At 57.3% G+C, this 22,526-nt stretch overlaps 8 protein-coding genes across 8 annotated transcripts; 4 read left to right on the top strand and 4 right to left on the bottom strand.

The window, feature by feature from the left end:
- Positions 1-834: 834 nt before the first annotated feature.
- L226DRAFT_526522 (uncharacterized protein) lies at positions 835-1,658 on the top strand (the record flags this gene model as incomplete). Its single annotated transcript, XM_067679057.1, has 4 exons — positions 835-940; positions 990-1,141; positions 1,196-1,364; positions 1,420-1,658. The coding sequence occupies 4 exons, from the start codon at positions 835-837 to the stop codon at positions 1,656-1,658; spliced, it is 666 nt and encodes a 221-aa protein (XP_067530069.1).
- Positions 1,659-1,660: 2 nt separating this feature from the next.
- L226DRAFT_270565 (uncharacterized protein) lies at positions 1,661-2,297 on the top strand. Its single transcript, XM_067673471.1, has one exon. It carries the CDS (start codon positions 1,756-1,758, stop codon positions 2,143-2,145), a length of 390 nt encoding a protein of 129 aa, XP_067530068.1. The 5' UTR covers positions 1,661-1,755; the 3' UTR covers positions 2,146-2,297.
- A 380-nt stretch (positions 2,298-2,677) lies between these two features.
- Positions 2,678-4,774, bottom strand: L226DRAFT_270538 (RNA-binding domain-containing protein). The gene is made up of 8 exons (XM_067673470.1): positions 4,433-4,774; positions 4,284-4,377; positions 4,070-4,228; positions 3,867-4,020; positions 3,435-3,808; positions 3,221-3,371; positions 3,122-3,160; positions 2,678-3,064 (listed from the first exon to the last, which is right to left on the bottom strand). The coding sequence occupies exons 1-8, from the start codon at positions 4,516-4,518 to the stop codon at positions 2,973-2,975; spliced, it is 1,149 nt and encodes a 382-aa protein (XP_067530067.1). The 5' UTR covers positions 4,519-4,774; the 3' UTR covers positions 2,678-2,972.
- Positions 4,775-5,056: 282 nt separating this feature from the next.
- On the bottom strand, positions 5,057-5,601 carry L226DRAFT_575501 (uncharacterized protein; the record flags this gene model as incomplete). Its single annotated transcript, XM_067685205.1, has 2 exons — positions 5,057-5,178; positions 5,418-5,601. 2 exons carry the CDS (start codon positions 5,599-5,601, stop codon positions 5,057-5,059), a joined length of 306 nt encoding a protein of 101 aa, XP_067530066.1.
- Positions 5,602-6,154: 553 nt separating this feature from the next.
- Positions 6,155-7,846, top strand: L226DRAFT_471631 (DUF791-domain-containing protein; the record flags this gene model as incomplete). Its single annotated transcript, XM_067676402.1, has 5 exons — positions 6,155-6,338; positions 6,407-6,554; positions 6,609-7,051; positions 7,103-7,605; positions 7,658-7,846. The coding sequence occupies 5 exons, from the start codon at positions 6,155-6,157 to the stop codon at positions 7,844-7,846; spliced, it is 1,467 nt and encodes a 488-aa protein (XP_067530065.1).
- A 1,824-nt stretch (positions 7,847-9,670) lies between these two features.
- L226DRAFT_526519 (uncharacterized protein) lies at positions 9,671-10,847 on the top strand (the record flags this gene model as incomplete). Its single annotated transcript, XM_067679056.1, has 3 exons — positions 9,671-9,860; positions 10,002-10,499; positions 10,618-10,847. 3 exons carry the CDS (start codon positions 9,671-9,673, stop codon positions 10,845-10,847), a joined length of 918 nt encoding a protein of 305 aa, XP_067530064.1.
- Positions 10,848-11,680: 833 nt separating this feature from the next.
- L226DRAFT_471658 (trehalose 6-phosphate phosphatase) lies at positions 11,681-15,258 on the bottom strand (the record flags this gene model as incomplete). The annotated part of the gene is made up of 9 exons (XM_067676405.1): positions 11,681-12,138; positions 12,188-12,255; positions 12,319-12,686; positions 12,750-12,995; positions 13,061-13,274; positions 13,328-13,506; positions 13,565-13,676; positions 13,740-14,214; positions 14,568-15,258. The coding sequence occupies 9 exons, from the start codon at positions 15,256-15,258 to the stop codon at positions 11,681-11,683; spliced, it is 2,811 nt and encodes a 936-aa protein (XP_067530063.1).
- Positions 15,259-18,116: 2,858 nt separating this feature from the next.
- On the bottom strand, positions 18,117-21,337 carry L226DRAFT_539663 (uncharacterized protein). The gene is made up of 10 exons (XM_067681714.1): positions 21,233-21,337; positions 21,008-21,179; positions 20,661-20,955; positions 20,293-20,604; positions 20,086-20,244; positions 19,795-20,034; positions 19,160-19,737; positions 18,626-19,103; positions 18,356-18,569; positions 18,117-18,281 (listed from the first exon to the last, which is right to left on the bottom strand). The coding sequence occupies exons 1-9, from the start codon at positions 21,261-21,263 to the stop codon at positions 18,546-18,548; spliced, it is 2,289 nt and encodes a 762-aa protein (XP_067530062.1). The 5' UTR covers positions 21,264-21,337; the 3' UTR covers positions 18,117-18,281; positions 18,356-18,545.
- Between the last annotated feature and the right edge of the window lie 1,189 nt (positions 21,338-22,526).

The following is a 22,526-nucleotide window of genomic DNA, read 5'->3' as shown; positions in this document are numbered from 1 at the left end:
AATATCAGCTTCCTTGTATCTCTTCTCCTTCGTTATGTTCTGCGTGCACGAAATGCGAGCGCTAACCAGGCCATCCACGCGCGCTAGGCTTCCCACCCTCTCGGCTAGCCGCGGCTCTCTCCCGACCTTGCCGATGCACGTAGCGCCGCTGTGCGCGCTATGCGGGCACTTGAAGTTAGCAGGAACATGGAGAATGTTCAACGCCATGGGTCACCAGCTGATTATTTTTCGCTGTATCTAGGGGTTTCTGGGAACTGTCTCAGAAATTCTGAAGGGAATCCATGCAGTGGATCTTTAGATTCTTCAAACTGTGGACAGTTGAGCGATAACAGACGGACCGAAGCGCCATATAGCGCTGGCAGAATCCTCCCCGCCACAGGACATTGACGCTGTAGTGGACTGACAAAGGTGCCGTACAGACAGGACTGACGAGCCACTTACGGCGGACCAATTTGCGATCACCATGTCGGAAATTTCCCACGGGTATCCGGCTGCATCCAGAGGGCTTTTGCATCCCGATGCAATTTCTATCTCGTTACTGCATAAACCAAAACACTTTTAGCCACCCCCACAATGTACTGTGATATTGTCTTACCACCTTTTCGCTCTGACTCGCCCCGATATGCAGCACAAAAGTGTCAGAGGTGAGCGGAAGTAGGGCGCTTATGAGGCACTTGTCTGGATACCCGTGGGAAATTTCCGACACAGGACAGTTGTCTGATCCCCGTGGACATCATACCCTCTTGCACTTCGAATTGGCACTCTTAAGCCGCGCTACCGGTAAGGCCCTTCTTCATCTTCCCTCTCTTGCTCCTGACTCCAAGAGGTTCAATAATGTCTGAAGTTCCTGACTTCGCCTCCCCCGAATCATCAGCACCCGATCTGGCTCCCAGGCTCATCTTACCGCTGCCTGGAAATAAGCTCTTGGTTGTTACAGCCAGTGAGTACTGTCCGAGCCTTGTTCATGCACACATCCCATTGTCATGTAGGTGTCATGGATATTACGGCTGCTACAACACAGCCCCTCAATGTCAATACGCCACAAGGATCTATACAGGATACACCACCTCAACATCCGCACGTCCCGTCCCAACTTACCTCACCGGGCGTCACTCAACGCCGCAGAACAGTAAAGGATGCGGTACGGAACCCTGCCAGTCATCTGTTTGCGTAGAAGTGTTGAATTCATCTGCAGTGCCTTCAATGCTATAACGCTAGAAAGAAGTGCGACATAGTGCGTCCATGCAAGCGCTGTCTGCGCAAGGGCATCGTGTGCGAGGATCGCAAGCAGACTTCACCTCGTAGCCCCAAGCTTCGAGGAAATGTACCGTCTCGAGCTCGACGGAGTAGTGCGCGGTTGCCGGGTGAGCTGCATGCAGAGGTCGTCCGACGATTCCCGGCTAACATCATCATGGGCAGGACCCACCACACCGGGGCCGGCGGCGGCCTCCACATCCGCACAATTGCTGGATGTCATGAGAACCAGCGTCGATGCAGACGTCGGGACGCATGGCACGGGCAATCCCAGCGCCGCGCAGCAGGATGCTTGGATTGCCCTCGGCATGGACGAGTTCTTCGCTCAACTCGACGAAACTTTTCCTGCTGCCAGTGGGGACGCAGGCTTTGACGCGTCTCCTATGTTCAGGATCCCTCCATGATCCAGAATACCTTCACGGATATCCATGACCTCCAGCCGCGCACGAGACAATTCTGTGCATCTGGTTCCCCTTTCCCGAGAAAGCCTCAGTGTCCCCTATGCCATCGTTACAGTGTCCCCTCTCGCTTTCGGCTGTTTACAGGACTCGCGTCTCAATTGTCCAGCTTCTCCCCATGATGCTCTCTCATGTACCGCTTACTACCCTGCTCTCTGTTCTGTCGTTATATGCTTTCGGTACCGCTCTAGTGACTCGGAGTTTGCCTTATTTATATGACACCTGCCAATGTATCTGCATACTCGCAAGGAGAGTCTCGATACGCAGCCCACAATTCTCAGCGACCGTAGCGTTCTCGACTTACAGCCACAGACGTGTCACGATGAGCGTGTCTGGTCACGGGAGCGCGGCTAGCGCCCAAAGCACGGACATTTTGAACGAGTCTTGCACGGATAGTGACTCGATCAAGGATTTTTTGGAACAAATTCGATAGAAGGGGGCGAGAGGAGGTTACTCTGGCCAAACATCGTATGATGTCCCCGGTGGAGAGGTGTCTGAAAGGAAAGAGTGAACAGGCAAGTACCACTCACCGATATTCGAGGTCTAGATTGGTCTTGAGCCAACTTCGCAGTAAGGTACTTTCTCCAGCTCCCGCGATGATATGCATTGGCTGCATATACTGTATTGGCCGTCTTGAATCTTCCGAGTGCTCTCACGGGATGGCATGCAACTATGTCAGGACGAGCTCCGACCACAACGTGAAGCTTGCCGGGCCAGCGAGAGACGAGACGATTAACTATAGGATCCAGCATAGAGGAAGCACAACAAGCTGAGTGATAGTCGCAGGAGATGTCGATGAGAGATTGACCTTATTCACGATCGATGTGGTCATGGTTATGGGAAGGAGGGCGACGACGTAGCCGGAGAGACGCCTGTTGAGGTTGGCGTTCCCACGTTCAGATGCATCGCACTTTAAACTCACAGTCACTCACCCTCTTCTTCAAGCTTGAGGAACCCGTGGCACAGACTGGGGTCGATCGCAGATTGAGAAGACTAACCCATACCCAGAGTACATACCGACACAGTCACATTTTGAGGCATGTACGATAACGGAAGATGGGTAATACTGCGACAAGAAGAAACACAGTATGCAGTCGATTCGGAGAGAAACACGGACACGAACATGGATGCGGCAAGATACATATACATACATGTTAAACGACGAGCCTGGGAGTGGGGGAGTGTACTTCGGGCAGGCAGAACAGAACCACATGAGAGGGGCAGGGAACAAACACAATGCAAGCCACGCAATGCGTATATTTACATGGTGCCATCAGTTGCGATGGGCATCGTCTGGCCACCCTTGGCTGCGCTCGGGGTGAACGTGTGCCAGCGGTCGTTGAACCGGACGTCTGCGTGCAACATTCTCAGTGCCTGGTCGTCGTCCATTGAAAGAAGCGCATACGTACCGAGGGGCCGACCACCGTACATGTACTGCTGGAACTTTGCTGTTGATCGAGGGAACTCAATGAAGACATAGACGGATGTGGAAACAAAGAGTGACGTACCGATGGCAGTCTCCGCCTCCTGCACCTGCGCGAACTGGACGACACCACAGCCCTTCGACCGCGTACCCTCGTATAAAATCTCCGCAAGCTCGACTTGGCCCGTCGTCTCGAACAGCTCGACCAGGTCCTCGTTCGCCGTCGACCACGGCAACTGTCGACGCATGGCGCTCGTCAGCACCTCATCTCCTCAAGACGAACGAAACGTGCGACTTACGTTCCGGACCATGATCTGCTGCGACGGCTCGGGCTCAAATCCGGCATAGCCACCGGCGCCCCCATACGACGCATCGCCAAACCCGCCGCCGCCCATGCCACGCATTCCGCCTTGTTGGTCGGGCCCCGAGTAGTCTGCGTACAGGTCCTGGCTCGAGAAGTCGCGCCCACCTGCTGCCCCGGCGCCACCACCGCCTGCAAGCCCGCCGCCTCGGAACCCACTACCGCGGAGTCCTCCGCGGAATCCGCCCCCGCGCATACCACGCATACCGCCCCGAAGGCCGCCGCGGTACGACCCGGGCCCAGTCAGCCCGGCGTAGCGGTCTTCGCGCACTTCGAGGATACGGCCGTACCATTCGAAGCCACTATACATGCCTGATGGATGATGGTCAGTCAAAGGATCGTCAAGCGCGAGGTGGGCGTGAAGACATACTAATTGCTTGCTGGGCATCCTTCGCAGTCTCGAAGATGACCGTACCTGAGCCCTTTGGGCGGCCATCCGCGCCGATATTGATGTCTGCGCGGATGATGTTACCCGCGGAGCGGAAGAGGTCCTTGAGGTCCTGCCAGCCAGCTTGGTACGGCAACTGTAACAGAGGTGAGCAAGTGGCATCAAGTCGAATCAAGGCTACACACATTGCCAACGTAAAGCTGATTGCCTGGATTTTGGTGGTTGAAGTAGTTGTGGGATGGCGGGCGCGGTGGGGGAGCGGCGTGCAATCCCTGGCCGGCCATAGCCATGCCGATTTTTCCTGGAACGGGTGTCGCGCCAAAGCGCGACTCAGTTTCACGGTCCTATGCAGATTGAGCGTTGAGCGCAGGGTCGTTGTGATGGATGAGATGAACGTACCTCCCGGATGAACACCGGGCGCCCAAGGAGGAGCTGCTCGGACAGCTCACGAATTGCACGTTGTGCGTCTTCTTGGTTCCCGAATTCAACAATCCTATGAAGCATTCGGTCAGTCAACGAAGGCCAAGCATGAACTAAGTAGTACTCACCCGCATCCCTTGGATACACCCGTGGGGGTTATGAGAACTTCGGCGAATAAGACCTCACCAGCTAACCAAACCCAAAAAGAACCCATCAATAACCATCCTTCAACTCGTCACTCCGTCAAAAACCGAAAACTCCGCGGAAGACGTCGGGGACTGCGCTGCTGGCGTGACTGGCCTCTCGATAACCACACCGGCCTCCAGTTGGTTCTGACCGACACCTCTCGCCTCAAGCGCACTTCTCTCACCATGGCCTCCACCTCCATTACGCCTAGATTCGACGCCGTTACCTCCGAGTTCGTCCATGACGTTACCCACTCTGCCGCTACATCGCCTGCATCCGGCACAACCATATCCGCGACCAGCTCCTCGTGACCACGACCACGACCATGACCATGAACCAGCTCCCCACGACCGTGAAGAAGGCGAAAAACTGAGCTAAGATCCTCCAACCCACCTCCCCGCATGAATTCCATCAGGTCCCGGTACTTGACGTCGTAGCTGAGGTTGCCAACGTAGACACGGTTCTCCCGCTTGCTCTGCTTGGCGAATTCCACCGCCTCTTCGTGCGGCGCGTTCATTGGGCCCCCTAACGAGCGCGAGAATGGCTCTGCGGGGCGACGGTCCCGGCTACGAGAACGACTCCGGCTCCTGGGTGACCTGGAACGGGAGTCGCGACGAGAACGGCGGCGAGGAGAACTGGAACGCCTCCTGGAGCGAGAGGGGGTACGGCTGCGAGAACGACGCCGGCGCTATATGTGAGATGTGTATATGCACGATTAGACATCGGGAGGGTACTCAAGACGATACATGCGGTACTCACCTCGCCATTCCGCCTCTCATCTGGCTCCCAGTGGTCGCTCCTCCGGCGTCCTGGAATATGATGATGATTAGCCTCTCCGCCGTGTGGGTGGCTCGACCAGAAGACGTGTCTCAATCCCCGTCGTCGCTCTGGGGTCGGAAGTCCAGTGATCGCAAGATGAGGACATACCAGATTCACGCCTTTCGCGGTCTCTGTCGCGCTCGCGGTCCCGGTCCTTGTCGCGGTCCCGCCTGTCGCGGTCTCTGTCGCGCTCCCGGTCTCTATCGCGATCCGCGTCACGCTCTCTGTCCCGGTCTTTCTCACGATCCTTCCTATCTTCAACCTCGTCATTGACCTTCGTATCCACGTCCATCGCGAGAGCACAGCAGAGAGAAGGGCGGAGAGGGGCGAGACGACGTGGGGGAATGGGTCGAAGCCTTTAGGCGCGAATAATTTGGGCCGGCAAGCGCTTGCTGGCGGGAGCGGGGTTTGAATACGGTGGCCTTATACCAGGTTCATATTCGAATTTTCGGAACACCAAAGTTTAACATTTGGCTAAATTTGATGACCTAAGTAACTCAGACACCTAAAGATGGTGCGGAATAGCTTCAGAGCTGTTGAGATAATAGGTACCTGTGAATACCAGTAACAAGTAATGCAAGTTGATCAGATAACCTTTGCCATAAGGCGGTAGGTAATAATAGTGACTATACACGGGCGTGTTGCACGAAGTGTTGCAGGCTCCAATCGTCATCTCGACGTCGCTTTGCGCAAGCCGTACATTGCACTGTGGCGCGTCGACAACGTTGTGGACGGCGACGACGCCGCTGCGGACGGCATTGAGACTCCGTTGACTTAACTGGCAACTGGTAAACTCGCTAGGTCCAGCCTCGTGTTAATTCGAGCAACTCCAACTTCCTCCCGACATGACCATGTTCTATCAGTGGCAGCTTCTCGGTCTCATAGCCGCATGTCTGGCCTCCCTCGTCTTCGAGAAGTATGTCCTGCGCAAGGCTAGCGTTGCAGAGCAAACTGCAGAGAATCACGCACCCCAACCCATTGTGTCTCGTTTGGCAGGACGTTATCTTCTTGTTTACGCTATTGTCATGGGTGAGTAGCATCGCGATCAGGACGGTTGTTTATACAAATGGGAAGATCCACTTACTGGCTGTTGACAGGCGCGGACTGGCTGCAGGGACCGTACATATACTCTCTCTACAGAGAACAGTACGGCCTTCCGGAACGCTTGGTCGCCTTCCTCTTTGTCCTCGGCTTTCTAACCGCAGGCGTCGCCGCCCCTCTCGTAGGAGTTTGGGCCGACCAATAGTGCGTGCACATCGGCGATCAGTCTACGTTGCAAACTGACAGCTGTCTGACCAGCGGACGCAAACGGATGTGCACGGTCTTCTGCTTGATCTACACACTTGCCTGCGTCTTCATCCAATTCCCGTCCCTCGCACTGTTGTTCTCCGGTCGTCTTCTCGGTGGATTTGGCACCGCCATCCTGTTCTCTTCGTTTGAGTCCTGGCTTGTCACTTCTGCTAACAACCTTACACTTTCCTCTCGCGACCTCTCGCGAATCCTCGGCCGCGCGACGCTTATCAACAGTGTCGCAGCAGCTATCGCGGGGATCGTGAGCAACAAGCTCGTCGAGAAAACCCACTCCTTTGCGTCTCCATTTATCGCAAGCGGCTTCTTGTTGCTCCTTGGGTGGATCCTCATCGTCCTGCTCTGGTCGGAGAACTATGGGGCCGCAGGCTCGTCAGCGAATGAACTTCTTGATTGGAAGCGACTCGCAGAAGCTTGGAGCATCGTGAGAGCAGGTGAGTCCCCCCGGATGCATGCGAAGCGATACTCACCCTTTGTCGTTACAGACAAGCGACTGCTCGTATTAGGCTTCACGCAGACCTGCTTCGAGGGGTCCATGTACCTCTTCGTCTTCCTCTGGGTCCCTTTCCTCCAGGAAGCCACTCCGCAGACACCCGGTGGTCTTCCCCTCGGATACATCTTCTCCTCCTTTATGGTTTCCATGACGCTCGGCTCCGTGATCTACACCTCCATCGTCTCTCTCTCCCGCCTCGACGGATCTGCCCTGTATGCCGCGGGACCAACGTCCGACTCATCCACCTCCGGATCCGCACCATCTGACACGCCATCTCCGGCTGTCACGTCATACGAACGCGCGATCACGCTTCATGCGAAGCTCAGCTCCGTGGTGTGCGCCGCGAGCGCGGCAGCGTTCCTGCTGAGCATCGCCAACGAGCACGAGCACCCGCGCTTCTGGGCGTTCTGCGTCTTCGAAGCATGCGTGGGGATGTACTACCCCGTGCAGGGCATGCTTCGCGGACGACTCATCGAGGATGAGCACAGGGCTACGGTACGTTTCATCTCCTTCTAACGGGATTCTGCGACTTACAAAGGCATGGCAGCTGTCATCGCTCTTCCGGGTTCCTCTGAATATATTCGTCTTCGTCGCCCTGCTGACGGGGGTCTCATCCGCACGGCGCGTGGTCCTGTCCGCGTGCGCGGGCTTGCTGCTCCTCTCGGCCTCGGTCACCGCCGCGGTGTTTATCCGTCACGGCAGAGGTCCTGCCCTGGCCACCCTGCGGACACGATGAAGGGAAGGAAGTGCTGGCCTGCGGCAACGAGGGTGGAACATGACTGGTGCCTAGAAACACCCGCGACATGATTCGCAGAGATGGTACAAGCGCTGGACATGTTCTACACGCTCCGGACAAACCGCACGCTCACCTTTATAGAGCTCGTAACGCCTCGGTGAGCAGTTGTTTCTCATCGTGCCAGTACGCCGCTGAGCCGCGCCATTGGCACGTGGTTGTGATCGCAGGCCAGAGTACTCTACATTTCTGCTACTAGGTTCTCAGATAGAGGGAAGACGGAGCTGTGTACCGGACACGCTTTCATAACGTCGCCGCAATTCCATCCGCGCTCGCCGTCAAATAGCCACACCTAAAGAGGCTTCTCCCAACACCGGTGATGGATAGCCCCCCTCTCCCCCTGCTCAATTACGGAAGTCTGCATGCTGTGCCGGGTTCAGGTGCGTTGCGCACAACGTAATCCCGGTTGTCAGACTCTGCCTTTAATGCTCCGTATGTCCTCAAATGCACTGCAATACGTCCGCCGTTGTTTCCAAGACTCGACATCCCGACATTACAATGTTTCCACGACGACGGACCGCTATAGCGCCGCGCCGCGTCTCGGGGTATGCAAATACAACGTCGCGGGATACTCGCCATTTGTACTCCATGACATCAAATGGACGCAGGCGCGGATAACAAGACAGTCGGCACTCGGTCCTCAACCACCGCCGTCCGCACACCTCATGGTGATGTATGCTCGGGTGTCCGCTAGGCTCAGTTGGCCTATGCCTTCTCGCTGCGGCCCGTCCAGGTCCCGCCACCACCACACCTAAACGCGTATTAGGATCTCCTTCGAAACGTCGTGTCGTCCGCACTGGTCCGCCACCACCGGCATGGACCTACAAGAAGCTTAACACTGACACTGACATCTCATCATCACATCATCTGTCGATGTCCCGTTCCGGCGGCGTGGCTGAACGCCGGGAGAGGCGGGCACTACTTATGCACGCAGCACGAGGGACCATGGCGGGTGTCCCGATCTCTGATGAGGGCAGTGCCCTTGACGCGATCTGCCTTCTCATCATGCGCTCGGCCCACAAGACGCCGTTTCAGCACTTGAGACCTGAGTTTCAACGATAAAATCGGACGTCCACCTTGGAATAACATCGAACCGCAGATCGAGCCCCTCCCGCAAGCGAGGAGCCGTCGAACGTCCGACGTCACCCCCCGCACAAAGACAACAAGGCCATTCGTTGTCCATAGTGACGTCCTACTAGTAGACTCCGACCTGGTGAGCGTCTTCAGTCAGTATCTGAGCGCGACGATCTCTGGTAATCATCATCCCAACAGCGTCTGTTTGTCTTGCCATTTCAATGATCACGAAGCCCACAATGATTTCGTCTCGTCCGAGCCGCTGATGACCCCGGACGCCACGCCCGTTGCTGCACTGTGGCACGGACCACCCACCGGCGGGTGACCACCACCTCTGTTGGGGGCGGTGAGCATGACATACGAACGCAATTCATATTCGCACACGCCCACCGTCTCGTATCCGGGATATACCCCTCGTCGGGTGTCCATCCTGCGCCCAGCGCGCCCTCCGCCCCTCCTACCTCATACTCTTATACTCCTAACACTAACGCTGCCATCCCTCAAAACCAGAACTTGCACCTTCCTCTCTAACTTTCTTATCTACCACCCCAAATTATCTCTAGGTGAGCGTCGGCGCGACACGCCTGCGAAGTCGAGTTGGAACTCGATATCGCGTGGCTCGAGGACTGCGCCGGTCTGACTTTTGCCTTTTTGCCCATGACAGCGACACGTTGACAAGTTTCATTGCTCTCCATGCCCACGACACCTCGCCGGCGGGACGGTGGAGGAACCGGAAACACGCTGCGCCGCATCGATGACGCCTCTCCGGAGATCGAATACAGCGGGCAATGGACCGCAGGCACCGCGAACACCTCGAGCAGCGATCAGGCCACCGTTCACACGTCGACGCAGTCAGGCTCCACTATCAAGTTCTCGTTCACCGGTACGTCACGGGAGGTCCTTCTGCTCTCACTGCTCACGCCCACCGTCCCGGCGCACACGCATACTTTTCTTTGTCCTCTTCCTCTTCCTCTTCATCTTCCTCGAATGCTCGTTGCGCTCACGCTGCTGCACGCTCCCACAGGCACCTTCGTAGCCGTGTACGGCATCCTCGACGGCGACCCCTACGCCGCCTCGTTCACCATCGACGGCGGCGCGCCCTCCACAGCAAGCCTCTCCGAGCCGCCCGCCTCGCCCAAACCCGACTGGCCGTTCTTCTCGCGGCTGCTCGACCCCGGCGCGCACGCGCTCGAGGTCACGCTGAACAGCGGGACGTTCAACCTCGACTACATCGACTACACTTCCGACGGCACCCCCGGGGAGCATGGGGACGACCCAAGTTCCTCGTCGGGCGCAACGCCGTCGGAAGCGGCCTCGAGCGCGTCGGCGTCGGCGTCGGCGCTGCCGCGCGCGAAGACGGGACTGTCCACGGGCGCGGTCGCTGGCATCGCCGTCGCGGGGGTGGTGATACTCGCTCTCCTCGTGCTCATGCTCTACTGTGTGCTCGTCCGGCGGACGCGCGCGCGGAGAGTGCGGCATCGCAGCGTGTCCCCCGAGAAGCCGCTGGAGCTCATCCCTGATGGTGCGTTCTCCCTCCTTCCCTCCTCCCTCCTCCTCCCGCCTTTCCGTTTGCTGCTGTGAGCCTAACGTAACGTTTTGATGCTGATCGGTCTTCATCTTCATCCTTATGACATCTGCAGGCCAACCCAAGACCCCTCCCCGCCGGCACTTCCGCCTGCCAGGGAGCATCTACCGCCCGACGCCCGCGCGGTCCGCACAGAGCTCCAAGACCGCGACGTCCTCCAGCTCCGCGCCGACGTCCGTCACGCAGTCCTCTGCGATGTTCACGTCCGTCATCATGCTCTCCCCTGCGCTCTCCATGGTCTCGGAGGAGTCGGACTCTGCTGCGCGACAGCTGCAGCAGGTGTGATCGTGTCGTGGGCGTGAGCGTGAGCATGAGATGATGACCCTGGTGGTTGACTCGGAGTCCTGTGTTCCTATTCTCTTTTATTTCTTTCTCACCACGAAGCCCCGCATAGACATCGCATTACGGACTCTCCACGGATTCTGTCTGCACTTGTATCTCAACACCATTCCACCACAATCCCTTCTCGCACACCCTCTGTATCGACGTATACGTGTACCATAGCCATCTGGACTCTTCTGTTCATCAACGTTCCTCACTTCATATACGTGTACTCAGGCCAATACATAATGCATGATCTCACACCTCTCGAAGCTTGTCAGGCACCCTGTCCATACTGCCAATGACTGCAAGAAAAACCCTCTATTGCAAGACTTGTATGAATAGATATACGCGTCGTGATACAAGGTGTGTGTATGCATGGGAGGCCTAACGAACGAACGGGCTACTCAGAAAACAGTCGCGGTGATCAATGGTGTGCGAAATACGAGATGTACAGTACGTACGTAGGCCGGCCGTCCGTATACAGTATGTGTGCACGCGTTCGTATGCGTGCCCGTCGATGATGTGTGTATGTACGTCTAGGCGTCGCGATAATGGTGATGCATATGGTACAACAGCAGATGACAACAGGAAGAACCTCCCCACGTCCATGGAATGGCCAAAGAAAGGAGAGAGACAGAGAGAGAGAGCAGGACTCAAGAAGGGGTGGGATCGCCGAGTGAGAGCCTAGAGGTATGGATACAATGCGTTAGGATAGATGCGCGACTTCTCTTCTTCTTTGCTTCGAGTTCATGATCGTCTTCATCTTCACCATCGTCCCCAAGCACACGCCACGATCAGAGGTTGCTCGCAGGCGGCGCCAGGTCCCCCTGCACCTCCGCCTTCTCCTCCTCGAGCGCATCCCGCACGAGGTGCAGCATATGCTCGACGACCTCCTCCGGCGTCGTGACGTGCCACACCGCAAGCGTGCGCTTGCTCGAGTGGCCCACGGCCGTCGTGAAGATCGCATCGCGCTCGATCGCAAGCTCGACCGGCTCGAACTTCTCCGCCTCCTCCTTGCTGCCCGCAAGCAGCGTGACGGAGAGCGGGGGCTCGAGCGTGACGTGCTTCGGGCCCTGGTCCGCGGAGCCTTGCGGGAAGAGGAGCAGCGCGCGGAACATGTCCTCGTCCGTCTTGTCGTCGCCTGCGCAGAAGACGAACTCGGCGTCGGGGTTGAAGTAGAGGATCCGCTTCACGATCTCGCCCTTGTTCACTGCGATCGGGCGGACCTCGAGGTTCTTCTTGCCAACGAGGACTGCGACGGTCGTGAGCATCAGATCAATAGCATGGCCAAGGAAACGGACCTTCAATGGGACGCTTGCGCGCGAGGTTGTTCTCGAGCAGATCCTGGCACTGATGGCACTGGAACAGACTAGCGCACACGCATATAATCAGCACCTCCGTCCAAATCTGTCCGCAGTAACCCTCCACTTACCCCCATTCCGGATCAGCGGACCGGTAGTGCCACGTAATTGAGCTCTTCTTGACCTCGATGTGGCTGCCCGTCGTGCGCTCCGTGTAGTACTTGAAGATCTCGAGCACTTCCTGCATCCAGCTCATGTCTAGGGGCTCCGTGAAGTTGCGCCACGTTGTCTCGCCCGGCGCGCGGATGAAGCCACCGTGCTCGGCAGACATGCCAAGGTTCTTGATGTGGCCCAGGTGCTGCTCAAGGAACGCGCCATCCCGCCCAGATATGATGTAGACTACGTTCTTCGGATCGGCGGTGAGGATCTCGAGGGCCTTGAGGGTATCTTTCGAGGGGATCGCTGCGCTAGGCACCTTGACGATCGGGGCAAGTGTTCCCTATCGAATGTCGCGCATATAGTCAATGAAAAGGCGAATAGATAACGAGAGAGGATAACCCACATCGTAGTCAAATAGGAACAGGCGCTTCTTGGCCTTGATGTAGTGGCGCTCAAGCTCGCCCTTGGGGATGAACGGGGTTTGACGGGCCATGTTGGAGCTACCGAGACGCTCAAGCAGCTTCTTCGCCAGGATAGCTGCCCAGGTATGTGAGGTGTGCGTGGTGACTGTCTTGTAGAGCTGCTGGTGTCGACGGAGCTTCTCTTCGTCGGACATGGTGAGACCCCTATGCATGGCAGCGGCGACCTCCTATATAGGTAGGCAGGGCGTCTCAGGCACAGCAAATAACACATGTATGGAAGATAAGGACGCACGCTTAGGTTCCATGGGTTGATCTGGAGCGCGTCGCTCATGTTGCTCGAGATACCCATGAATTCAGAGAGGATGAGTGGGCTCTTCTTTGTGCGTTCTTGGGCGATGACGAACTCCATTGAGGTGGTGTTCATACCGTCACGCAGGGGCGTGATGACGCCGAGGTCAGCTACGGAGAGCAGCGCGTAGAACTCGTCCTTCTTGATCGTCTGGTGGCTGCGGCAGGGTCAGCGTTTTGCAAGAGCAGTTTGTGATGTTGCAAGACTCACTAGTGGTGCACGGGAATGAAGTCGAGCGAGCCATACTCTCCGTTGATGTGGGCGACAATTTCTGAAACCTGACGCTCGAGCTTGGGGGAATCGGACAGAGCTGGGGACGTGACTTGGATGAGCACGACATTGCCGATCCACTGTGGGTAATCCTGCAGCAGCTTCTCAAAGGCACGGAGCTGTGATGATCCCGTGTCAGTCCGGGGAACCGGGCAAGTGTGAAATCGTGCGAATCACCTTCTGAACGACTCCCTTGACGACGTCGAGCTTATCGCGGCCAACGATGATCTTCTTGCCTTCGTAGAGGGTGCGGAGGGCCTCCAGCTTGGGCCGGATGCCTGGTCTCAACCTGTGACGGGAGATAATCAGTCAGATGACCGGGAGTGGCATGTGCAGAGAGGATGCAACTCACGTATCCTTCGCGACGCGGTCCGCATCGACACCGACTGGGCAGTAGCCGATGGCAGCGACATGTCCCTGCACGTCGATGCCCCCGCGAGCGGTGACTTCGTATCCGCAAACACGAACGCAAGAGGAGGTGAAGTGGCGGGAGTAGGAGTAAGTCTGGAAGCAGACGAGGTTTGCGCCGAGCATGCCGTCGAGGATCTCCTTGCGGCGGGGGAGACATCTGAAGACCTCGGAACTGGGGAAGGGCGTGTGGACGAAGAGGCCGACGGCGGCCTCGGGAAGGGACTGGCGGATGAGCGACGGGACGAGGAGAAGGTGGTAGTCGTGGATCCAGATCAGGTCACCGGGCCGGTACACCTCCGCCACGCGCCGGGCAAACGCGGCGTTTACGGCGGCGTACGGCGCCCAGTGTGCGTCGGCGGACGCATACTCGGTCGCAACGTCCTGCCAGAGGAGATAGTGGAAGAGCGGCCAGAGTGCTGCAGAGAACGACGTCAGCGGTGGACGAGCAGGCTACGGCGGCCCGCGCGAATACGTAACAAGAAAAAAGGTTCCCAGTCCGCGGGCAGCGCACGCTCGCATAGGCAACTCCACAACGCCCGCGAACCTGGCGATAGCGAGATCGCCGTCGACCAATTCATCGAATCTTGCACATCTCTCTGCGCCCGGGATGCCTCCGCACCCGGCCCGAGAATACAGCGCAATAGAGCGATCTCACAAGAACCCCAAGACGGTACCGATACGGAACGCACTCCTCGTTCTCCACACACAACGAACGAATCGGGCAACACAACGACCGTCGCATCGACACACAGAGAGCATGCACACTCACTTTGCTTGCAGTACCCGTCGTAGTGCCCGTGCGCCTCCTTATCGTCCAGCCAGACCGGCACATAGTGGATCGGCTTCCCGTCCTTGATCTCGTCCCGCGTGTGGTACTCCGCAAGGAGCCCCTCCAGCTCCTTCTTCTCTTCCTCCCCAAGCGACCCCGACGACACCTTGCCAGGCGCCGCGTCCGACCCCGATGCAGACCCAGACGCGTCCTGGCCCCCGGCGAGCTGCGTCCCGCTCCCCGAACCAGACTCGATGTCCCCCGTCCAGCCCACGAAGATCTGCTCGTGCGTCGCCGCGAGCGAGTCGATCCCGCTCACCATCGCCGAGTGCCCGTAGCGGACGTGCAGCTGCCACTGCGACGGCTGCGGCGGCGGCACCGTGCCGCGGGGCGCGTGCAGCGCATCCTCACCGGACGGTGAGGGCGACTGCTCGGCGGTGGGCGACGGGGGGATGTCGGAGGCCTTCGCAGGCGGCGTTGCGGGCGGGCTGGGGATGTCCGACGGGCGTGGGCGGCGGGCGAAGGCGCAGGTGATGGGGAGGTAGTGGCATACGTGGATGATGCGCCCCGATAGCGGCACGTTCTTGTCGCGCAGGTCGGCCTCGAGTTTTGACACCTGCGCACGGACGTCCTCGAGCGAGAAGGACTCCGAGTCATCGAGCGTTTTCCGCGGCTCTGCGAAGCTGTCCATCGTGACGCGATTAGCGTTCGTTCAGTTGTGTGTGTGTTTGGAATGCGTTAGGGAGTGAGACAGGCTACGCGGGGTGCGGAAGGGGAATGTGGAATGTGGAAAGGTCAGGGGAGGGGAGAGTGTTTAAGTATTGCGCCAGAGGACAGGTATCTGCTCTGGATCTCTGTGCCCGTCTGCCCAATGAAGGTCGGTGATGTCACGTGTGGCGCGTCATGGACCCAGAATGGGAAGTCGCCTAATCTAGACCATCGCAGTACTCACCGCCGCGCTTACCGCCTGTCTCCATCGATGCTCCCTCTTAGCCTTTACGTCTTCCTTGCTCGTTCCAGCGATTACCTCTGCAGATCCCACCCCGCGCCCCCGTTCGACTCCCGCTTGCTCCAAGCCTATTCCACCGCTGCGTATCACTCCCGTTCGCTCGCAACACCCATGTACATCCAAGATCTAGCCACCTCTGAAACATCACCTTCAGTTCACTCTGCCCACGTTGTGCTACCCAAAATTTGTAGATCAACGGACACGAACACATGCCCCCGACAGCGATAGACGAGAGATCATAGCCCCAGAAACCCCACGCGCCTCCATCACCAGTCGAAGAAGCCTCTTAAGAGTTCTCACTAGTCTCATTTTACGTCTCCCCAGGATAATCGCCCTCCCCCGCAACCCTCTTCCTCTTCTTCCTGCCCACATATCACCCACTATCCACAATCTCGTCCCTCCCGCCCGCTCGCGCCCTTCATAGCCCCCCACTTGCGTTCTGGCCAGCCGCAAGCGGGCTCCACACCTCGCATCGCGGCTATCTGCCTACATCGTCTAGCCAGTGGCCAGGACCAACCAATGGTCATGCGCATCGCTGCGGTTAGCGCAAAGGCAGCAGCTTGCAGGTGAGGGAAGCCGTTACCTATCGTTACCGGCGGAGCAGCCAGGACCCAGATCGAGTCCAGTGTCCACCATCCGATTACGGAGCCTATTAGCATTACATATAACAGCTTCGCGGAGAGGAGACGGGGTGGCGGCGACGGCGGACGGACGCGGACGCTCACGCAGGTGATTCTGCGCCAGAACCTCGGGGAAAACGCGCCAACTTGCTGTGCACAGTGCCGCGGGTCGTACGTAGGTACTTGGCGCGCACTATGTAGAGTAAGTTAAGCCAGTAGGCATCGTCGCTGCCGGATGGGGGGTTTCTCCGTTTTCTCGGGCGGGCGGGGTTACATAATTTGTAATGCGATGGGCACAAACGTGCGCCTTGGCCCCTTGAGGGCTTGAGGGCTTGGGAGCTTGGATTGCAGATTTACGATGGGGTTCGTTTTGGGCTTTGTGCTCGACGCCCGATGCCTGACGCTCGTGTCCTGTCCTGTCCTGTGTGAATTCGTGGCGCGTTCATGAACCGGTGTACTAGTGTACGCGTCCGTGTCCGTGCCTGAGGATGGCAGCGATGGCGCCGTATGAGGAGAGAGGCGGAATCCTAGTCCTTCGACCACGTTCGATGGTGTCGGGCCACTGTTCAAGTTCAAGTCCGTGGGGGTGGTTATCCGAATCGTCCTGGGGGTCCGGTACACGGCGATAGAGATCATGATGCCGTCCGCCTCCGAATAGAGCCCTGCCAGCTCGTTGCATGATTTGGGTTATTTATTCTCTTGCAACGGGACGGGACCTGTCTTTGGTGCACGGCCGCGGGGACCGAGTACTGAGTGCTGAGTGCTGCCAGTGGGTCTCCAGCTTCCTTGATGAGCACCGGATATTGGCAAGCCTCCAGTGCCCACTGGCAGGAACCCCCCGCTTTTCTCCTCTTCATGTCTGTTTCTATCGGGATTCCGAGTCGTTAGTCATTAGGTTTTAGCACGCGTACATGCGTGCCACCAGGCCTGTTGAATGGTAGGCTCGGAGTCAGTGAATCAAACGGCGGGCATCCCCAGAGACTGGCGCTCTTGACATGCCAGTGTGCGTGACGCGGGAGGCAAAGCCCTGCCTTGAGTGTTCGAAACACGGACCGTGGGAGGTGAGTCATCCTGCCAGTGAGCAAGTCCGAAGGGCGACAGAATCGCCATTCAGAGCTGAGCCTTTGGTTATCTGGGGATGCACGTCGTTATTCAAGAAGCTGCGAAAATACAGCATACTCTTGGAAGCAAGCGGCGAGCGCTGCGGGGGACGGACTCGGAGGCAGGGGAACCACCATATGGAGAGAGAGAGAGAGGGAGAGAACCAAGTCTCTGAAGGAGACATTTTATTCGGCTTCAGAAACTCACGAAATCCAGAAAAGTCCGCGCGTGGTCGTAGCTTAGTAGCTTAGTACAGCGGCATGCCGGACTACAGGACCGTAGGTGGATACACCACTGCAGGGGATCCGGCCCCCACATTGATGACAGTGTGTTGGAAGAGCCTTATCCACCGTTGCGAGCCACTTGTCCTGCACCACAGGCCCAAAATCAACCTCACACGGTTGCGCATGACCGCGCACACAATCCGCACATTGTGGCACTCCGCCGAGGGGCCGAACGGCTTCTCCTCCTCCGGCCGCAGCTTTGCCGGGAGCCCGGGCCTTGCTGGCCTTCGCGCGAAGGCGCGCTGTGCATGCAAGCTTCTTTTCAAGGCACCGAGTGCATGAGTGCTCATGCCGATGCAGGACTCGCAGTCCAGTCAGGCGTTCGGCCACAGCTCCGAGCAAGTAGTGGGATGCTCACACTGAGAGCATTGCGCGCCTGCACACGTTGGCTTCATCATAGTGGGGAAGGAGCACTCAGCTCGCTGTGTCCGTCATTCTCTTGCCATATCATGTCAGGCACGAGACCATTTGATATTTGATACTTGTTGGTTCTGGGTGCGCGCAGTGTCTAACTCAGTTGCAGCACTTCGTTGTTATGGGACTTCATCGGATACCGCGCAAAGGGCGCGCGTCTCGTCGATTAAATTGTGAGGAGAATTGCTTGTGGGAACCGGGAGGGAGCCTATGTGAGTTCGCCCCGTACCGATCTCCTTGGAGACGTATTCTGTGGAAGACCATGGCTGCGTCAACCCAAGAAAGCCTTTGTGGGGCACATAGTGTCGTACAGAAGTGAGCTGTTGTATCAACAACCGGAGGCGTTGTTCGAAAACTCACCCACATCCCCATTGAAGTTGGCTCCGCACCGCCCTGATCATCTGAACGCTCGTGACACAAGGAGAGAGAGAACGTGACATAGAATCGCCATCATCACAAATAGCTCTACGTTGAAAGGACGGCACACGCAAGCCTGCAGGAAATATCATAAATATACACCATCCAAGGTCCACTCCGTACACCGCGGCTTTTAGTTGGTCTGAGCGCCCACAGCCTAAACATCCCAAAGTGAGCACATCATCTCACGCATGGCGAAGAATGGCAACGTACCAAGCGCTTGAGATGCTCCATGAAGACCTGCAAGCTGACATCGTCCGTGAAGATCGCCTGACCAGCGCCCGCACCCGCGGCCGAGCCGTACATGCTCGCCGACATATGCGTCGTCGAGGGGTTCAGCTTCGAGAGCAAGAACCGCGCCTGACTGCCGCCCTGGTCGCACACGATGTATCGCGGGATTGGGAAGCGGTCGACGAGGAGATCCTGCGCGTCTGCGACGGGCGCCTCGAGCAGCTCCTTGAAGTTCTCGTAGCCCTCCTGGTCCTGGTATCCCGCCTTCCGCCACTGAGCGATCGTCTCTCCGTGGAAAATGAGGATGTGGAAGAAGGTGTCGAGGAGGAGAATGACGTCGGGCTTGATGGAGATGCTGTCGAGCAGCACAGGCTGTGGTGGTACGTCGAACGTGTACGACATGAGCGTGGGCTGGATCATAATCAGCGAGTTGTTGACGTCCTCCTCGTTGAGCACATGGCTGCGAGCAGTAGGGGGTCAGCACCGGGATGGAAGGACAGGCGCCGGGAGCCGTACCGGTAAAACGCAGTCTCATCGGGACTGTTGTTGAACACCTGCAAGAACTGACTTCTCCGTAGGTGGAACATGAACTGGGGGTAAATACTGAAGTTGTCGGTCAGGCGGAAACTCGTCGGGTCCTCCTTCCTGTAGTCCGCGAACTTCTGGCACAGCCGGATCAACATACGATCGAGCCACCGAAGTACGTCTGGTGAGTCGTCAATCTCCGCCTTGAATACCGCGATACGAGCCATGAGGACCGCAGCGGCTTCTTGGTCAAATGATGCCGCGATACTCGGTGAGCCCGCCTCTGCGAAGTTCCGAGCAATCGTTGTGACACGCAGCTTGTTCTTGCCGCTCGAGTGCTGGTAGTGGGTGACAAACTGGATGAGACCACGAGAACCGGGTTGGAGGGGTTGCCCTGCAGGGGTGACAACCTCGAAGTAAACGGCTGCAGCGGTTCGAGGAGCGACAGAGTTAATCTTCCACGCGGAGGTCTGACCGATACCGATTTCGGTCTCGCCCACGCAGGGGGACTTCTTAGCCGCCGAGATACCGTGACCGATCATCCCGGAAACCTTGAGCTCCTTGGTAGTCTGGTGACATTGTGAGTACGATCCCTCCCTCGGATTCGATCGTATTTCATGGCGTACCTGTACGTCGAAGGTGGCGTTGAAGCCCATCTCCAGGAATCCAGCCTGGTCCTTATTGAACATGCGAAGGAAGCTCTGCTTGAAGATGGACGTCGCGAACGAGTCGGACAGTACGATGACTCCATTGGTGGAGTTCGGCATAGACTTCATCTCAAGCAGTCCAACTTGGTCCAAGCAACCGGCGAAGAGATCAATGACGTGACCGTTGTTAGATGCCCTCTTTGCGAGGCCCTCGTAGAACTAGGAAGGACTTCAAAAACCATGTCGCAAAGCCATAGCAGATCCGCGTACCTTCGACGCGCGCTTGAAGTGCTTCGCGCTGTCGCGGTCGATATCGTGATGCGATCGAATGGGCTCCTTGAGCTCATTGCTCACAACCATACCGGGACCCTCAGTCGCCGGACCGCCCGAGAACACCATGATACGCGCACCAGTGTTCGGGAAAGTAGTCTACAGGATGATGAATAGGCGAAAGATAGGCAGGAGGATACTACGTACCTCAAGCAGACCCACTGCGACACTGACGGCTACACCAACACACCGCAGAGGACGCTTGTCGTTCGCCACTGGCCAAGGATCACGCGCCAGAGCCTCCAAGATACCCGTGAGTTGGAACTCGCACTGCTGCGCAGGCATTAAGAACCGTGCAGCGCCGAAAACCTGAGGCATAGGTTGACCGGGGCGAGGAGCAGCACGGTTTTGCGAGCTGAGACCGAGCATGTCCTGGATCTGCTTAGGCGAGTACTCCTTCCCACCGCGGAATACGTATGACTTGCTGCATTCGGCGTAACCCAACTCATGAACTTGCGTCTGATGATAGCGTATATGCGGGTTGCCACATGGAGTGCAACAGAGGACGGACATACCATGGTACCAAATGTGATCAAGCCGACCAGAGCGTATGGCGGAATCAAGCTCAAGCTGACAACTAGCGCATCACGAAGAGCCTTGAGGTCCTCCTCCTCCAGACAGGTGTCCACCACGAACAAGAAGATGGGCGGGACAGCGGCACCGCGCGAGAGCGTATATTCGATAGTGGTGAACTTGGGGAGCAGTTCGGAAGGTAGGTTGGTGTTGGATATGTCTTTGTAGTGAGGGGGGAACGCATTGCGTTGCAAGCAGAAAGGACAGATCCACAGCTTGCCGCGGATGTCGATTTGGCTGCGAACGCATAAACCAGAGGTACCCCGGCAGAAACAACCAGCACACATACCAGTAAGGATTCAAAACGGCACGGCATGGGGGTTTACATGTCACTGGCTCATAGAGAATCTCCGGGAGGTCGTCGCGTTGGTTGAGAGGGGTATAGAGGGCGGAGATAGGTACCACGGTTCGCGTAGCCTCTATCCTCGATGACGGCCAGACGTTCCAAGACAAACGGACGCCTACGACCGCGATCAGCAATTTCCAGTGCAACTCCCAATCCTCCTATGCTCACCGTCGCGCTCCTCAACGTCCTCGAAGTTCATGGCTGTGGGGTTCGTGGTAGTTCGTGCTTTAACGTGGAGGGTGTTGATGACGCCGAGCGGACGTGGAGGTCGGTGCACGCAGGTTGCCGAAAGCGGAGTTTGAGTTGGGTCCAGCATGATGCTTCATTTTGTATCTCCGATTGCCAATCACACCATACTGCGGTCGAGTCTCCGCTCTTCTCATTGCCCGCAAAGCCGACCTGGTACTACATATCTATGTCCCGAGTCCATTTGCTTCGAGGTAAGGTGAGTTGTCGCTATCTCGCGTTGACTGATGTTCACGTACATAGCCTGCAATCCTACTGCTAGTTCACGGATCGTCCCGGACTATTCGTGACTTACCTCCACGACATAATGCGTGGTGCGCAGATGCCGAGTGGAAGCGGTATCGACTTCCTTCGGGTTCCCGCCGTAGTGACCCGGGTCCTGCGCTTGCTGCGTGCTAGTACGACTCCTCGATGTCCGGGAACGAATATGCGATAAGCTAGGACACGATACACAAAAACTGCAGCAATCAAACAGGCACGTGACGATTCAGAGCGAGCGAGACTTAGAGTTACTTATGACGTATAGCAAGCAGAGCATGTAACACAAAGAGACAAGAGCAAGCCAAGAAAATTCGACTGTGCAATGAGGGTATCCTACACATCTGCATGTTTGTGAGAAGGTAAGCATGACTTGATCGTCTCCATATGCAATTGATAACTCACCTTCTCACCGTGCGCCCAGCTTTCGGGATGAGGGCTCTTTCCGCATTAGAATGTCGGGCCCGAAGAGCCTCCCGCACTGAAGTAGGTGTCATACCAGGGAGGTACGTTTGTCCCGTTGGCCGTGGTGCAGTATGTGTTTGTCGGGCCCATGAAACTCATGAGACTCGCGTTCACGTTGAGCTCGCCACCATTGAATTGGTGAGTGGTCGGGGTCCAAGTCTGGTGGGGCGAAATGTTGGGAGGGTATGTGTCGCGGCGACTAGACGCGTAGACACCAGGCGTCGATCGGCGACGACCTGAGGGGCGAGCGGCGAGGAGCCGAAAGAGCAATGAGATGGATAGAAGAGATGATGAACTCGATGGAGGACAAAGCGACGACCGGCACGAAGGCACAAAGTCGACGATAGCTAGTCTTCAAGCGCACTGCGACAGACTAGTCCCAATGACCAGGTTATACATTAGCACGGAGAGGGGGAAGAGTACAGGGGGTAGATACACACCTAGTCCCAATGACCAGGAGGTCGAGATGGGGACTAGGTAAGCGCTGAGGGGG

The sequence above is a fragment of the Lentinus tigrinus genome (genome assembly GCF_003813185.1).
Source record: "Lentinus tigrinus ALCF2SS1-7 unplaced genomic scaffold L226scaffold_46, whole genome shotgun sequence".
Lineage (NCBI taxonomy): Eukaryota > Fungi > Basidiomycota > Agaricomycetes > Polyporales > Polyporaceae > Lentinus > Lentinus tigrinus.
This window is presented reverse-complemented; position numbering and strand designations above follow the sequence as displayed.

What these genes read in the sequence shown, in the direction of transcription:
- L226DRAFT_270565 (XM_067673471.1), top strand. Translation starts at nt 1,756, where the DNA reads ATGCCATCGTTACAGTGTCCCCTCTCGCTTTCGGCTGTTTACAGGACT.
- L226DRAFT_270538 (XM_067673470.1), bottom strand. Translation starts at nt 4,518, where the DNA reads ATGGGTTCTTTTTGGGTTTGGTTAGCTGGTGAGGTCTTATTCGCCGAA. An exon ending in GGTGTATCCAAGGGATGCGG is followed by an intron (nt 4,378 to 4,432) that starts GTGAGTACTACT and finishes AATGCTTCATAG; the next exon opens with GATTGTTGAATTCGGGAACC. An exon ending in GGATGCCCAGCAAGCAATTA is followed by an intron (nt 3,809 to 3,866) that starts GTATGTCTTCAC and finishes ATCATCCATCAG; the next exon opens with GCATGTATAGTGGCTTCGAA.
- L226DRAFT_539663 (XM_067681714.1), bottom strand. Translation starts at nt 21,263, where the DNA reads ATGAACTTCGAGGACGTTGAGGAGCGCGACG. An exon ending in GCCGTTTTGAATCCTTACTG is followed by an intron (nt 20,956 to 21,007) that starts GTATGTGTGCTG and finishes ATGCGTTCGCAG; the next exon opens with CCAAATCGACATCCGCGGCA. An exon ending in ACTTCAAGCGCGCGTCGAAG is followed by an intron (nt 20,035 to 20,085) that starts GTACGCGGATCT and finishes AGTCCTTCCTAG; the next exon opens with TTCTACGAGGGCCTCGCAAA.